Source organism: Neofelis nebulosa, chromosome 3, assembly GCF_028018385.1.
Source record: "Neofelis nebulosa isolate mNeoNeb1 chromosome 3, mNeoNeb1.pri, whole genome shotgun sequence".
Classification (NCBI taxonomy): Eukaryota; Metazoa; Chordata; class Mammalia; order Carnivora; family Felidae; genus Neofelis; species Neofelis nebulosa.
Window position 1 is genome coordinate 166750925 of NC_080784.1, and position 16843 is coordinate 166767767.

At 39.0% G+C, this 16843-nt stretch overlaps 1 protein-coding gene across 1 annotated transcript in view; it reads right to left on the reverse strand.

Annotated features, from left to right (window-relative positions):
* Positions 1-16154, reverse strand: part of NIPAL1 (NIPA like domain containing 1) — a 29852-nt gene extending 13698 nt beyond the window's left edge. The window contains exons 1-3 of the mRNA XM_058722662.1: positions 16038-16154; positions 3643-3930; positions 504-560 (exon numbers count right to left, since the gene is read on the reverse strand). Of these exons, the coding sequence (XP_058578645.1) occupies positions 504-560; positions 3643-3930; positions 16038-16083 (391 nt within the window). The 5' untranslated portion in view covers positions 16084-16154. The remainder of the gene's footprint in view (positions 1-503; positions 561-3642; positions 3931-16037) is intronic.
* Between the last annotated feature and the right edge of the window lie 689 nt (positions 16155-16843).

A 16843-nucleotide genomic window follows, 5' to 3' on the forward strand; every position in this document is an offset into this window, starting at 1 on the left:
AGCAAGTCTGGGGGGAGGGGAGTGCTGACAGCCTTCATCTTCTTTCCATTCCTTCCATGCTTAGCACCCAGAGGGGACTTTAATTTGCCCATGTTTTGGGCCTGACCAGGAAAATGCAGCCATTCGTTAGTCAACATGCAGCTAGAACAGTCACAGATTTGAATTAGGAGCAGGGAAATGTGGGAAGAAGGCATTTTCCTCAATTGTTCTGGGGAATAAAATATAACAGAAGGGGAAGCTTGTGATAAAATATAGTAGTTCAGATGTTAACTTTTTTCTATGACAGTATTGAGAACATGGGGGTGCAGGGAGAGAAGAGGAAAAATTAATTCTAAATATATATGACTTACTTTGTATGTAATACAATATATTATACCCACACGAAAATTTCTAGACTTTTATGCCATCCTTACCAAGAAGATAAACTAATCATTTTTGAGCAATCCCATGTAATTTATTTATCATTTTACAAGCATGCACTATTCTCAGCAGTAAGGACTTACTTGAGAGTAATCCTGCCCACCAGAGCCATTCCTTGAGGTAAGAATGTCCACCTTGTCCTAAGAAAATAAGAACAATTAAAATTTAGTTCGGAACTGGAGGAAGAAGTTCGAAAGAACTGACTGCTGGGAAAAGTAATGGAAAACGGTTGGAAGAGGCAAGATGTAAGGCCAACTCAGCATAGCTAGTCTTTAGCTTATTTACTTGGTCACTTCTAAAGATCTTCTATTGCTTTTGATTATGTCACTTTTGATTTTTATAGAAAGTAAGTTTTTACATTTGCAAGAAAATCTTATTTAATCATTATGTTTAGTGTATTTATGCCTGCCAGAGATGTGGACATAGACTCTAAATACTTTGCTTCACCCACCGTTAAAATTAAAGACAGAAACTGTATATTGTAAATTACATCAGTACCTAATGAGGACCTAGAAGGGAAGAAGATGGTTAACATACAAGCTTTTGAGATTTTGGATAGTCAATCAGAGAACAACAAGTATTAGCCAGTAGGACTCTCCTTATTCTTTACCTTGGCATCATGAAACTGAGTTTCTCTCTAGTTTACTGAAAAGGATAAAAAGGTTTCCTGAGATATTCAAAGAGTTATCTTTTCTTTACTGTAATCTGTGACCTAAAGTCATTGCTATGTTTGCTATAGAAAATGGAATTTTCTCACCAATTCAACATACTTAATCCTGTGTCTTTGACCTGATTTTGTTGCAATTAAATGAAACAGAGTATATTAGCTGTGAAGATTATCTTGCAAGGTAGTTTATTTATTTAGGATTTTCTTCTTATAAAATGTGCAAGTGATTAAACTGGAATATTACAATATGATTTCATAATCTATCTTTAAAAAACTTAATAATATATTGCAAATATTTTTCTCATGTCCTTATTTAACGGCTTAATATTACTTCAAAATCTGGTATATCATTATTTACTTAACCTGTGTGCAACTACACACACACACACACACACACACACACACACACACTGAGTTGTTTCTGGTTTTGTTCTCATTACATAAAACCTTTAAATAAATATCCTGTTATGTAACTATAGGTGTCATTCTTGTTCACTTCTTAGGATACATTTCCAGAAGTGAAATTATTAGGTTTTAAGACATTAACATTTTTAAGCTTTACCAAATTTCTCTTAGGAAAGTTTGTACCCATATATGCTGTCTCCAGCAATGTTTGGGAGGGCTATTTATTTTCCAAATTCCCTTACCAGCCTTTTAACGAAAAAACGAAATCTTGTTAAAATGGTAGACAACAACCCAGGAGCTCATTGTTATAGAGTTGGTGTCTCTTTGGGTATTAGTGAAATAATATTTACTTCTATCTGTTTATTGACCATTTGCATTTCTTGTTTTGTGAGTTTCTTATTTATGTACTTTGCCTATTTTACCTTAGGGTACTAATCTTTTTCTTATCACCTATAGTCACTCTTTATATATTATGGATCTTAATATCCTTTGTCTGTCATATATTTTGGAAACATGCCCCCCCCCCATGTCATTTGGTTTTTAGTTTCAGTTAAGGTGTTTCCATGTAGGATTTTTTAAAAAATCAATTTAGGTAATCTCTTCTTTCATATAGAATAGCTTCTTCCTTTATCTGTATGGTTAGAAAGACCTTCTTTTAGGTTTTTTGAAAAAAATCATTTCATTTTAAATTGCTGAATAGTACAAAGTAAAACTCTTACATTTTTCTCCTCTAATTTTTGCTGATTGTCTCAACACTTTTAAAAAAATGTTTATTTATTTTGAGAGAGAGGGAGAGAGTGCATGCACCCACTCTCATGCAAGCTGGGGTAGGGCAAAAAGAGAGGGAGAGAGAGAATCCCAAGCAGGCTCTGCATGCTGTCAGTGCAGCGCCTGATGCGGGGCTCAGTCTCACTAACCGTGAGATCATGACGTCGTCATGAGTCGTGAGTCGTATGCTTAATCTACTGAGCCTCCCAGGTGCCCCATTAACACTTTTGATTGAATAAGCCATCCTTTCTCCAGTGAATTGAAATGCCACTTTACAAAATCATGTATTAAATTGTTATACGTATTTGGGTCCCTTTATAAGTTTTCAATTATCTTTCATTTTTTTGTCTATCTTTTTTAGTGCCAGTACCAAACTGTTTTAATTACTATAGCATTATAGTATGTTTTATTTCTGATAGTGCAAATCTCCAATAGTACTTTTATGAACTTATTTGTGCAATTTGTAGTCATTTTTCCATATGAACCTTAGAATATTATTTAGCTCTTCTATGATATTCTTGATAAGAAAGAATAGAAATTCATGGTTAATGGAGGGTAGTCAAGCTAAGTTACTTAGCATGTGAAATATCACTATAGTAACAGCAACCTAATTCTGCTATCCATTTACTGATTTAACAAATACTTATTGGGTGTCAAACACTATGCTAGGGAAGATTCCTGCTCTTGTGAATCTACTATCAATAAACAAGTAAATAAACATTAAATGTACAGTGACAGATGTTTTAGGTACAATGAAAGAAACCCTTAGGGCAATGATAGAGAGTAACAGGGCGGGATGAAGGTGGTAAGGGACAGGTCCCAGAGACGAAGACCAGGGAAGGTGATGATATTTAAGCTGAAGTCCGAAGGATGAGTCAGCCAGATGAAAAGCAGGGAGAAGAGCGCTCCATGCAAAAGGAAAAGACCTTGAGGTGGCAAAGAACTTGGTCTATTCCAGGAACCAGAGAAAAAGTAAGGGAGAGGGACAGTAGCGGAAGATAAAGCTGCAGAGTCTGCAAGGGCCAGTTTACGCGGAGGTCAAAGACTGTGAAAAGGTGTCTGGATTTTATTCTGAGTGCAAAGAAAAGCCACGGACATGCGTTAAGCAGCAAAGCAGCATCTGACCCTGAACACTGAAATCACACACAACAGCTATGAAAGAAGAATTCATTCCACACTCTCAACCTCTGGAAACAAGAATTTTAGTTTTACCCTGAAGGAGACACAGCAGGCTCAATCCTGGACACCACAGAGGAGATTTGCTAAGCATAGAGACAGGGAATAAGATAGAGACAGTAAAATATTACTGCTGTAGCACTAAGGTCTTACAATAGGATTATTTCTGCAGAAACTTGAATTCTCTAGTTGCATTCGTTTCTTACCAGCTCTGGTAATGCCCTTCTTTGCCAGTTGCAAGAGGCCCTTCTTTTTCAGTATGAAGCTGGAGCCAATAAAAATACTAGAACTTACTGCCAGCATTAGGCCTACATACAGACTGTATCTGTTTTCTACATTTGCAGAAATGATCAGGTTGCTTATGCTGGAATTCAGGTCCCTGTAGCTGGAATTCAGGTCCCTGTAGAGGACAGGAGAAGCCAGCAGTCGTGACACATTTGTGATCTCACACCAGGCCTGGGAGGAGTTTGCACAGACTAGAGATAGCATGTAGCCTGGAAAAAAGGAAAGAAGGAAATGTCAACAAACACAAAAGGGAGATACATTAATGTTTACCCCTTTCCTGTAAAAAGAAAGAGAAACCCAAGTGGATGGTACTGAAACCCTGTTTCTTACTGCATGAAGGGAAGTCTCCGGGAGGTGGTTCCCAGTCCTGTGGACACGTTCCGTTTGACTCACACAGGTTCTTAAAAATGTTTTGAAATTGCTTAGTTGTCATCATTTAAAAATGAGAGATTTCACCTGAAAGTGTGACTTCATCTTATAAATTGGAAAATCTGGACAACACTTGTTTGTTTCTTCGTTCTAGCAAAACAGCAACATGACTTGTGCTCATTAATGCATCACTGTCCCCCACACGCACCTCACTCCTCATGATCAGCATGGCTCCTGGAGAGCAGTGTTTATGATGCCTGGGCATAGGGACGGGCAGGGGAATCCATCGGTCAGAATGTTATAGGAAATGCAGCTAACCCATTCTGTGGGGTGTGAACTGTGCCTTTCAGAAAACGTATTTAAAAGTGGGTTTAGGATTCTGTACTACTTTCCCTGAAGAGAATGATTTTTCAGGTCTACTCCTCTCCCTTCTCCTAAATTAAATAGAATCTAATAAAAAAATGAATTAAACCTCAGTAAGCTTTTCTTAGAATGGGATTCAAATAAACATGTAAATCTACTGAACCAGACCCAGTATTAGAAGTGCCTTGGAATTTGAAAGCTAAATGCAAAAACACAAATGAACCCACGATAGACAATGTAAGAAACTTTTATTTATTTTTTATTTATTTTTAAATGATTGTTTTTGAGAGAGAGAGAGACAGAAAGCACCTGCATATGAGTGAGGGTGGGGTGGAGAGACAGGGGACAGAGGATCCCAAGCAGGATCCAGGCTGACAGCAGAGGGCCCAATGTAGGGATCCAACTCATGAGCCAAAGTAGGACAGCCAACCGTCTGAGCCACCCAGCTGCCCCTGTAAAAAACTTTTAATCTGTTCTCCACTTGAAAAGCTAGCTGCGAACAAAGTGACATTGTGACTAGATTTTCTGATTCTCTTCTAACTTTTTTCCTTTTATTTTTATTTTAAGTATCGTTAACATACAGTATTATGTTAGTTTCATTTTTGTCTTTAAAAAGCATATTTTTTCCATTATAACAAAGAAGGCAAAGCTAAATGAATCAACTACAATATTAGAGTTCAATGAAAAAAAATTAGTTTTACATCTCAATTTTTTTTTTTTTTTTTTTTACATCTCAGAAATCTTAAGAAGGCAAAACAGTTTGACCAAATGATGTCTTAGGGATAAAACTTTGGTAACTGTATTAATGCCTCTTTGACATTATGCAGTTATCTGAATTTACCACTTACAAAGTTAAGAAACAACTATAAAATTCAGGCCTTAAAAAGGTAAAATAATTGAATTCAAGCCTTTCATGATTATTATTTCACTTATTTCTTATCATTTGAAAATGAATAAACTGTTTCAAAGATACAGCATAAATTCTAAGTCAAAATTGCTAAATATTCTAAGAAGAATTCTATGGCAATAGGTATAGTCTTTAACATTGAGGAATTTTCAGGCAGGTTGTTTTAATAAGAATTGCTACAAATTTTCAAACAAGCTAGCCCTTAGCAATCTTGTTCCAGTCACTGTTCATCTCATCTAAACCTCAAGAATAGAAAATGATTTTCATAGTAAGAGTTTCCATTCCATTAATTCCTGAGAGAGGAAACATCTGACTTGACTTTCCAGTGAATTCCATGGCTGCAGTGGTGTTACTTACTATGTAATTAACATAACCATTCCAAAACTTCATCTGGGAAAACAGTGTGGGCAGGTCTCATTCCAGTGAAACAATATTCTTTCTAAGCTGTTGACACAGCAAAATGTTTCCGACATTTTAGGGGGCTGTGGGGGCAGAAGGCAATAAGGGAAAGCAAATAATCTTTGTTGTATTTTGTAAGTTCTTATTGTGAACAGTAGATATTAATGTGCAAGTTTTATGGCAGGAACAATAATAAAAATCTTGTCTAGTTTCTGACCTTCGAGAAATGGCTTTATGTTTTGGGTGCATGTTGATGAGAGGAGCCTACAGCAGATGTGACTGAAGGAGGAAGTGGCGGGGGGGGTGAAGGGTGGGTTGGTGGGTGTGGAGTGGTGTAGGGCAGAAGGAGACAGATGGGTGAAGTACAATGTGTGGGCAGAGAGTCTGTGGAGTATTTCAGAGGGATCAGATATCTGAGTTGGCTTCTGAAGATTCTAGTTAACAAAGTAAGTTTAATCTAAACTTTATTCAACACAGAGAAAATCTATTACGTTCATTATATTTTATTTTTTAAATGTTTATTTTTGAGAGTGAGAGGGAGTGAGAGAGAGAGAGAGAGAGAGAGCACACGTGTGCAAGCGGGGGAGGGACAGAAAGAGAGGGAGACAGAATCTGAAGCAGACTCCAGGCTCTGAGCTGTCAGCACAGAGCAGCAACATCGGGCTGGAACCCACAAACCAAACTGAGGAATCATGACCTGAGCCAAAGTCAGATGTTTAATCAACTGAGCCACCCAGGCATCCATCGTTATATTTTATTTTAATAGACACTATAATACCCTCTAAAATGATGGAACCAACTCATACTCCTACAAGCAGGGAGCATGCACTAATTCTCTGGTACTGTTATTATTAATTTGTGTAAATATTGAGTAATTAATATTTAGAAAATATGTGTCAGCTATAAAGAAAAATAATTCAATATGCATCAATGTGTCAACCACCCAATTTAAGAAATAAAACATTATCTCTATCATTATCTCTGACTTTCTGCAAAAGATCCCTATACTTTACCAAAAAAAAAAAAAAAAAAAAAGATTTCCCTTATATGACTATATCTTTAAAAAATAAATTATTTAGTTTTACCTCTTGCACCTTATAAAATATAGTCATACAGTAGGTTCTTTGGGGACTTGCTTGTTTTTGAGATTTATCAGTGTTGGTGCACCTGGCTTTAGGGTTTGTTTTTGCCTAGTTGTACCGAATTTCACTGTATGATTATCTCACAATTTTTCTGTTTTACAGTTGGTGGACATTTGGGTAATGTACAACATTTTTGCTCTCCAAAGAGTACTGCTAACGTGCTTAGTTATGTTGAAACATATAATTAATGATATCTGACAATTTTTGACCCCATGAAAATAGCAGTTTCATATTGTTGAACTTGATATGTATGTTCTATGTACAAGTGTGAAAGTTCACTTATACACATACAACTTAAAAATTTAAAAACAAAGTTAAATTGTCTGTAGGATTGTATACCTTTCCTCACCTTGAGCTCTGTTGCTATCTATAAACATGGACAAGTTAAGTATTCACTCTTGACTTCAATTTCCTCATCTCTAAAATGAGGGAGTTTGACTCAATGATTCTGAAGATGCCTTCTATAATTTGTGATTTGATCATAAGCTATCTTTGTTCCCAGAGTAATTCACTTACAATCCCAGTGGCTCATAAATGTTGCTGATACACCAGCTTTAAATTCACAGGCACTTGGAGTTGAAAGACATTTTAAAGAAACCGATGCCAAGATTATTAAGTGACTTGCCAAAGCCATGAAATTGCCTAAATCACAGCCAAGTATTTGGCTGGCCAATTTCCAGGCCAGTATTCTTATTTCAGAAAAGTAAAAACATAAAGTAAAAATAAAGCCAGTTGAAAGTTATTAATGTTTATACAAAGATGAAATACTTTGAATAATTTTTTTCAAGTACAATTTGCCTATGGAGAGTAATAATTAAAATTGTCCAGTTTATTACATACGGTAGGAAGTTGGTTCCTAAGAAGTCAGTGATTGCGTAAAACTGCATTTTTAATCACTACAAGATATTTCCAGTTTGAGGAAATCATTGTCTCACCATCTATATTATGTGTTAGTTTGGCTTATTATTCAGCAAATATTTACTCCCTCATATCTCCTGATGTGGGCAGAGCATTCTTCCCCTGAGGTCAGGCTGAAAGTGAGTTGGTGGTCAATGGGACAACAGCAGAGGTGATATGAAGACAGGCTTCAAATGCACTTATGTGCTTAGGTTTACTCTCTTTTACCTCTGTATTGGTCAGGAATAGAGCTTCCCTAAGGAGCTGCTGCCCCTTCAGCCTGAGCCCCAGAATGAAAATACATGGAGCAGATCTAAGTTCATCCCACAGGAAGGAGCCAAGCCTGCACGGACATGTAGCCTGATGCAGAGACACCCAAGTGAACACAGGTTAGTTCAATCAACCATCAGCTGATCTACAGACACATTGGCAAGAGTATATGATTGTTGTTTTCAGCCGTTGAGTTTGGGGCTATATATTACATAGCAATAGCTGACCGATACACTTGTCTATTCCTATTAGCATACAAAAATAAATAAATAAATGAATCTCTTTATATTCCCTACAATTTATTCTCCAAATGTCAGCCAGTGTGAATCAGATTATGTCATTCCTCTGCTTAATTTCCCTCCCCCACCCCATGACTTTTCATTGTTATTATAACAAAATCTAAACTTCTCATCCTGGACTCTTTAAAGGCTTTACATGCTCTGACATTATATTGCATCTCTCTCTCTCATTCATTCTCTGAAATAACACTAGCTGTCTTTTCAATCATTAATTCAACAGTTATTGAGTATCTACTGTCCGTGAGGCATTTTCTAGAAGCTGGGGATACAATGATGAATAACATAGAATTCCTGCTCTCATGTTTATTCTAATGAGGGGAAACAAACAAGTAAACTAATAACTACATATGTTGAGTTCCATGGAAAGCAGTAAAATTAGCATAAAGGAATTTTTTTTTAATGAAGTGGACAAACCTCTCTGCTATGTATAAATGCAACAACAGTCTTGAGGCAGTGATGTGCTTGAGGCTGACTGGGATGACGGAAGGGAGATGGCAAGAGATGAGGTGAAAGTGTGGTAGGGGGCAACATCAGGTGAAATGACTCTTTAGATTAGTAGGTCCAAACTTGTCATTCTCCCTGTAAAATTCTACAATGGCTTCCTTTCTCCAAAATCCCCACCATAGTCTACCAGGGCGTACAGGATGCTGCCTCCTGTTATCTCTCTAACCACATTCCCTGCAATTTTTTTTTGGTACTGTTTCTTTCATAAACTAAATTCCTTCTCACCTTAAAGCTTTGTGACGTATGCCTTAGCCTGGGTAGTGGCTGGCAAGCTAACTACTCCTCATTGAGCTCTTACTTGAAAATGGTACTTCCTTAGAAAGGTCTTCCTGCCTACCCACTCTAAAGAAACTTCTCACTTTCCATCATATCACCTTACTGCCCATGAAACAAACTTCTTCTCACAGTTTCATTATGGCTTTATAACAGCCTTGTAAATTCATGTATCTATTTCTTTTTTAAAAATTATTTCTTTTTTTGTTTAATGTTATTTATTTTTGAGAGAGCGAGTGAGCAAGCAGGGGAGGGGCAGAGAGAGAGGGAGACAGAGAATCACAAGCAGACTCCACACTGTTGGTGTGGAGATTGACGCAGGGCTCAAACTCATGAACCATGAAATCATGACCTGAATAAAAAATCAAGAGTGGGATGCTCAACCAACTGAGCCATCCAGGCACCGCTTTCTATTTACTCAACAAAATAATTGTTGAACACCTACCATGCAAGGCATTATGTTAGGTATTCATTTATTCAACACTTTGCAAATTCTTATTAAGCAATTCTTGTGTTCCAGGCCCTGCTCTAAGAACAGGGGAGATAGTGATCAACAAAACAGGTGAACAGGTCTCTGTTCCCCTGAAGCTGACTGACAACTTTAGTGAGAGAGAACTATCAGACAGGAACAAGGGGAGCAGAATAGGAATGAGAAATAATTTAGAGAAAATTTGGCACAGAATAAGAATGAGAAATTATTTTCTGCAGATATGGAAAGCAAGTCATAGTAATATATCTACATATAAACTCCTTTAAGGCTGGGTACGAAGACCATGATTTCAATTAACCAAAGTAAAATTGAGAAGACACTCTTGATGAAAGAAAAAAAATTAACCGAGATCTTACCACCATCGGTGTGTTTGGAAGCCAAGTACTGTAGGAGGACTGTTGTCCATCAAATCTCCTACATAACCCGCTGCTCTTTTCACACCTTACAATCTGTATATTACTAAAGTTACTAAAGCACTAAAGATAAAATCCTCCAGAAATTAAAAAAAAGGCTTAAAGAATGAAGATGTAGGAAAGGAACTTAAAGGACAATATTGCAATAAGGTACATTTATATCAGACAACAAAAGGAAACAAAAGGCATCCAAATTGGTAAGGAAGAAGTAAAACTTTCACTATTTGCAGATGACATGATACTGTATATAGAAAGCTCCAAAGACTCTACCAAAGAAACTACTAGAACTGATAATCAAATTCATTCAGTGAGGTCGTAGGATACAAAATCAACATACAGAAATCTGTTGTATTTCTACACACCAATAATGAAGAAGCAAAAAGAGAAATCAAGAAAACAATCCCATTTACAATTGTACCAAAATAGTAAGATGCCAGGAATAAACCTAAGCAAAGAGGGGAAAGATCTGTACTCTGAAAACTGTAAAACACTGATGAAAGAAATGTAAAAGGACACAAAGAAATGGAAAGACATTGCATGCTCGTGGATTAGAAGAACAAAGATTGTTAAAATGTCAATCCTACCCAAAGCACCCTACACATTTAATGCAATCTCTATCAAAATACCAACACCATTTTTTAAGAACTAGGACAATCCTAAAATTTGTATGGAACCACAAAAGACCCCAAATAGCCAAAGTAACCTTGAAAAAGCAAAGCAAAGCAAAGCTAGAGGTATCACAGTTCTGGACTTCAAGTTATACTGCAAAGTTATAGTGATCAAAACAGTATGGTGCTGGCACAAAAATAGACACATAGTCAATAGAACAGAATAGAAACCCAGAAATAAATGCACAATTATATAGTTAATTAGTTTTTGACAAACCCAGAAAAATATGCAATGGGAAAAAGACTGTCTCTTCAACAAATGGTGTTGGGAAAACTGGATCACTTTCTTACCCATACACAAAAATAAATTCAAAATGGATTAAAACCCCAAATGTGAGCTGTGAAACCATAAAAATCTTAGAAAAGAACACAAGTAGTAACTTCTTTGACATTGGTTATAGAAAGTTCTTTCTAGATATGTCTCCTGAGGCAAGGGAAAGAAAAACAAAAATAAACTATTGGGACTTCATTAAAATAAAAATCTGCACAGCAAAATAAACAGTCAAAAAAACTAAAAGATAACCTACAGAAGGGCACCTGGGTGGCTCAGTCAGTGAAGCAACTGACTCTTGATTTAGGCTCAGGTCATGATCTCATGCTCCTGAGATGGAGCCCCACATTGAGTTCCACACTAAGCATGGAGCCTGCTTGGGATTCTCTCTCTCTCTTTCCCTCTCTCCCTCCCTCTCACTATCCCTCCCTCACTCAGCATGAGTGTGCATGCTCTCTCTTTCAAAATAAATAAATAAACATTAAAAAAGAACAACCTACAGAATGAGGGATGATATTTGCAATGACATATCTGATAAAGGGCTAGTATCCAAAATATATAAAGAACTTATAAAACTCAACACTCCCCAAACAAATAATCCAATTAAAAAACAGGCAGAAGACATGAACAGATACTTCTCCAAAGAAGATACACAGATCATCAACAGATACATGAAAAGATGTTCATTAGCACTTACCATCAGGGAAATGCAAATTAAAACTACAATGAGATATCAGAACTGTCAGAATGGCTAAAATTAACAACATAAGCAACAACAGGTGTTGGTGAGGATGTGGAGAAAAAGAAACCCTTATGTACTGTTGGTAATGCAAACAGGTGCAGCCACTGTGAAACACAGTATGGAAGTTCCTCAAAAAGTTAAAAATAGAATTACCCTACCATCCAGAATACAAAAACACTAATTCAAAGGGATACGTGCACCCCTATGTTTATAGAAGCATTATTTACAATAGCCAAATTGTGGAAGCAGCCCAATTGTCAATCGATTGATGCATGGATAAAGAAGATGTGGTGTGTGTGTGTGTGTGTGTGTGTGTGTGTATAATATTACTCAGCCATAAAAACAAATGAAATCTTGCCAATTGCAATGACATGGATGGAGCTAGGGAGTATAATGCTAAGTGAAATAAGTCAGAGAAAGACAAATACCATATGACGTCACTCATATGTGGAATTTCAGAAACAAACAAGCAAAGGGGGCAAAAAAGAGAGAGGGACAAATCAAGAAACAGACTCTTATGTATAGAGAACAAACTGATGGTTATCAGAGGGGAGAGGAGTGGGCAGATGGATGAAATAGGTGATGGGGATTAAGGAGTGCACTTGTGATGAGTACTAAGTGATACATGGAAGTGTTGAATCACTATATTGTAAACCTGAAACTAATATTATACTGTATGTTAACTAACTGGAATTAAAATAAAAACTTACAAAAATAAAAACAATTATGTATAGCCCATATTAAATATTAGACTAAACAATTTTGAACATACTGTTTCCTGGAAAACGTTTAGTTGAGAATTTTAACTACCTTTAAGCACTCTTGAATTTCAGCACTTGGGAAATCTGTGGAAGGCTGGAAAAACAACCTGTAAAAATCTGGAGGCAATCTTTTTTATTGCAGTAGAAAAGCAGCTATCTATTACACAAAAAATAATTTTCCTGATAATAAACGTTGTGTTCACTTGGTGAAATTTTTAAAAAATTTTTAAATATTTATTTTTGAGAGAGAGACAGAGACAGACAGAGACAGTGTGTGAGTGGGGGAGGGGCAGAGAGAGGGAGACAGAATCTGAAGCAGGCTCCAGGCTCCCAGCTGTCAGCACAAAGCCCGATGTGGGGCTCGAATTCATGGACCATGAGATCATGACCTGAGCCAAAGTTGGATGCTTAACCAACTGACACACCCAGGCGCCCCCACTTGGTGAAATTTTGAGAAATGTTTATAACATAGAGTTTTTTTAGAGTAAGATTTCAGAATCATTAAAATGAATACCACTGCATCCAACAGAGCCAGAAAATGGGGTCGGGCACCTACAGAAAAACAAAGGCCCAAATAATTTTGTGCCTGGTTTGATCACTAATTATGAAACATTATTCAATTGGCTGGGCCTTGGTTTCTGTATCTGTAAAAAGGAGAAAATGACTACGTAATAAAATTCATAGAATTTAATTATGCGTGAAGATAAACGGATACATCTTTATGCAAACCTGTTTTGAAAATTTGAGATTATATACACGAATACGGGACATATCCTAATCAGTACAAGAGAGATACAGCCAGTCCTCAAAGAATACAGTTCCTTAATTTCTTCTTCTCAGAACCATGACAAACTGAATTAGCCCTAAAAACCATCTATGTCATTTTTTATTCTGCTAGCTGGCTGCACCCTGGAAAAGTGGTCCACTTGGTAAAAACTTTGAAAACCATTGGGTCCTCTCTATCTCCAGCTTATTGTCCCTACTGCCAAACCAGCTCAGAATTCTCAAGCAGAGGCCCTGGAATATATGGTTTGTCTTCCTTACAGCCCAGTCTTTCTGTCCTTTGTTTCCTTTATCACCTTCTACAGTCCCATGGTACACAATCTTCATGCAGTTGGTGCTTCATAGGTGACAGGTATATTTCTTACATTCTATTTTCATGGTGTCATATTTTCATAGTAATAAGCCCCTATTGGCTGTTGGACTGAAATTGAGATCTGTGGAATATGTGACATAATATCAAAAAACTAAATAAAAAAAAAAACTTCATATGTATTATTTATTTACTTATGTACTTACTTATTATTTATAGAAAATTTTGGCTTAGAAGGTTTTTTGAAGCGTCTATGGTTTTAAGAGTCAAAACCAAGACATGGGGTCAACTTTTTCTTCATGGAAGCCCAAATGGAATATTCTAACCTCAGATCTCATGATGGACTCTTTGTCATTCAGGCCTCAGCTCAAATACAACTTTTTCTAAGGGGTCTTCCCTGAGTACCCAATCTAAACACCCCCTACTCTCTCAAGACATTATCCATAACACTTACCACTCTTGTAATGTCCTTTTTTATTTGTTTCTTGCATAGTATCAGCCTTGTACACAGTAAGCTACATGCAAGGCTTTAGCTAGAGTCTAGGCTTAAAAACTGAGAACAAACTGAAGGTTGATGGGGGTGGGAGGGAGGGTAGGGTAGGTGATGGGTATTGAAGAGGGCATCTTTTGGGATGAGCACTGGGTGTTGTATGGAAACTAATTTGACAATAAATTTCATATAATAAAAATAAATAAATACATAAAAATTAAAAAAAATAACTAGAGTCTAGGACTAGACTGTCTTGTGAATCCCTTCATACCAGCACCTAGGTCAGTGCCTGGCACATGGGACTCTTGTTACTTGGATGACTGAATGAATGAATGAATGAATGAAAAATTGAGACTCTACTCCATTTCAGGCCCTGAACTGTGTGTTTCCTATGTAATCTCACAACTGTAAACTTTATGAATTATTCCCAATTTATTGATGAAAACTCAAGGAGGTTAAGTCATAGTGCAGAAGACTCATGCCAGAGCCCAATCTTTTCCCACCATTGACAAGGATTCTGATTTCTCTTGTCTTTCCCACACAAATATAATTCATCACAGGTATTAAGCATTGAGCTTGAGTATTTCTTGTTGGAACTAAAGGCATGAGCAAAGCAGGAAAAACACCTGTTCCTAGAGCAAGTGTAATTCACATACCCTTCTTACTTACAGATCCTTGGGTAAACAAGGGTGGATGTGTTATTAACAGTCTGACTTACTGGTTTAGGAATTATTCAGACAAAGGTCACACAACCTGACTATCTAGGAAATAATTCCAGATCCAGCTGCTTTAATAACCACTTCCAAAATCTCACCTTTTGAGTAATTCCTGAATTGTTCAGGCGTTTTCTCTTTGTGTCCCTTCTCTCTCTTGCCGGGCATAGTTTTGATTAGCTCAGTGTCTCCCCCTCCAATTCCCCCCACCCAACGTCTTTTTAGTTCAAACTTCCCACATCAAAGATACTCCGGAGGAGCCCAGAGGAGAGAAAAACCGGGAAATGCTCAGCAACTTTGGGAAGGTATTCTTACCACGCCCTTCAATCCTCCCCCTTCCTGTCCATACCAGGTAATTTAGAAATCAGTGTTCCCCTAGACACCTTGAAAGCTGTCACGTCGGTTGAGGCACACCCTTCCTGTCCTGTGGCATGCCCTCAGGTATTCCGGTCCCTACTTCTGTCCCAGCTCACACGCGCCTTCTGTACTGAGACTTCAGAAAGCCTGCCTGTGTTGTAAACAGCTGGCAAAAGGCAAGTGGCGTCCTCGCCCAGCGATTTTTCAGGATTCGAGTGGGGGCCGAAACCCCAGCAGTAACAAGCCTACAAATCACTGCGCCCGGTTCCCGGTCTCCTCTTCTGTTGGGCTCTCGCCTTATGCAGCCAAGAGGTGGCTGCACAGCGAGCCAGACGCGAGGCTAGCAGGGTTGCAGAAGTGTTCATCTCGAAGACAGAGGAGAGAGGTGGACGGCCCAGGCGGGTCCGGCGCCTTCCCCCGAGGTCCAGGGCGCCTGACCTTCCACCGTGTGTGACCCTCTCGAAGCCAGCGCAGGGCGCCACACCAGACTCCCGTCCCGTCCCCGGGCACGCCCTCTGCCCACCGGGTGACTTCGACCGCGGACTCTGGAAGAGTCTTTCTCAGACGAGACTCGAGAATCTTCCCACAGCACCCTGAATTTCCCCGTCCCGACACTCGGCACGCTGTAATTTACGTGGGTCTGCCTCCTGGACCAGAGGGAGAGCCAAGTTTATGTCTTTTTCGACTCAGGCTTTCCCAGAGCCTGGCTTATTATAAGCACCAATAAATATTTATTGACTGGCTGACTGGCTCAAAGACCGAATGCCTAAACTCAAGAATGAATGCGTTACGAGCGGGTGTATTCGTGTCTCTTCCCCACAAGTACCCGGGACCGCCCACCCGGTCTCATCACTACCCAGATGCCAGATCCCTCGGCTCGGGGACAGACACTCACCTTCCCGGCAGGGCTCTCCAGGCGGCAGCCTCACCTGTGCCCCCATGGCCCCCAGACGGGGCTTCCCGGAGCAGGCGTCGCTCCTCCTCCACCTGGGCCTCTCCTCCTCCCCCTGGACCCGCGATGGGGCGGAGCTGCAGGGTCTGGAACTGGCGCTCACTGACTCCGCCCCCGGGCAGCCTCAGCCAATGTGACTGGAGCCTCCTCGCGAGCCACGCCCCCGAGGTATGAGGCTGGGAGCCGGCTCCTAGCTTGCAGATCCTGGTCCCTGTGGCTGGTGGGAACGCCACCTGCCGCTGTGGTCGGAGGGTGGAGCCGCGCAGCCGGGAAGCACAGACACACCTCACAGGGTAAAGACGTCTCTGGGAGCGTGGAGGCCGCCGAGCCAACTCTCCCGGAATTTAGTGGAGAAAAGGCTGTGCGGAGGGACCCTTCTGGCCGCCTAGGCGATACAAATGTCTTCTTGACGGCCCTGCTTCGGACGTTAGAGGCTTTGTAAGGAAGTTGCTGGACACTGGGATTCTGCTCTAATCACCATGCTAAAGTTGATTCTAGTAGATTTTGCCCTGTGGTGCTATCAAATTCTCCCTGCGGTCCCTCGGCTACAAACTCCTGGTCCCCCCAACACCGTTTTCTAAGTCGTGTAGTTATTTGCAATAAACGCTAAAGAAGAAGCAATGTTCGAACTGAAAAGACTTATTCCCACAAAATAGTAATAGCTAACATTTATGATAATCTTGTTTTTACCATGCATGTGTATACATTAACTCATTATATCTCACAACCTAATCTATTAATGCCTAGTT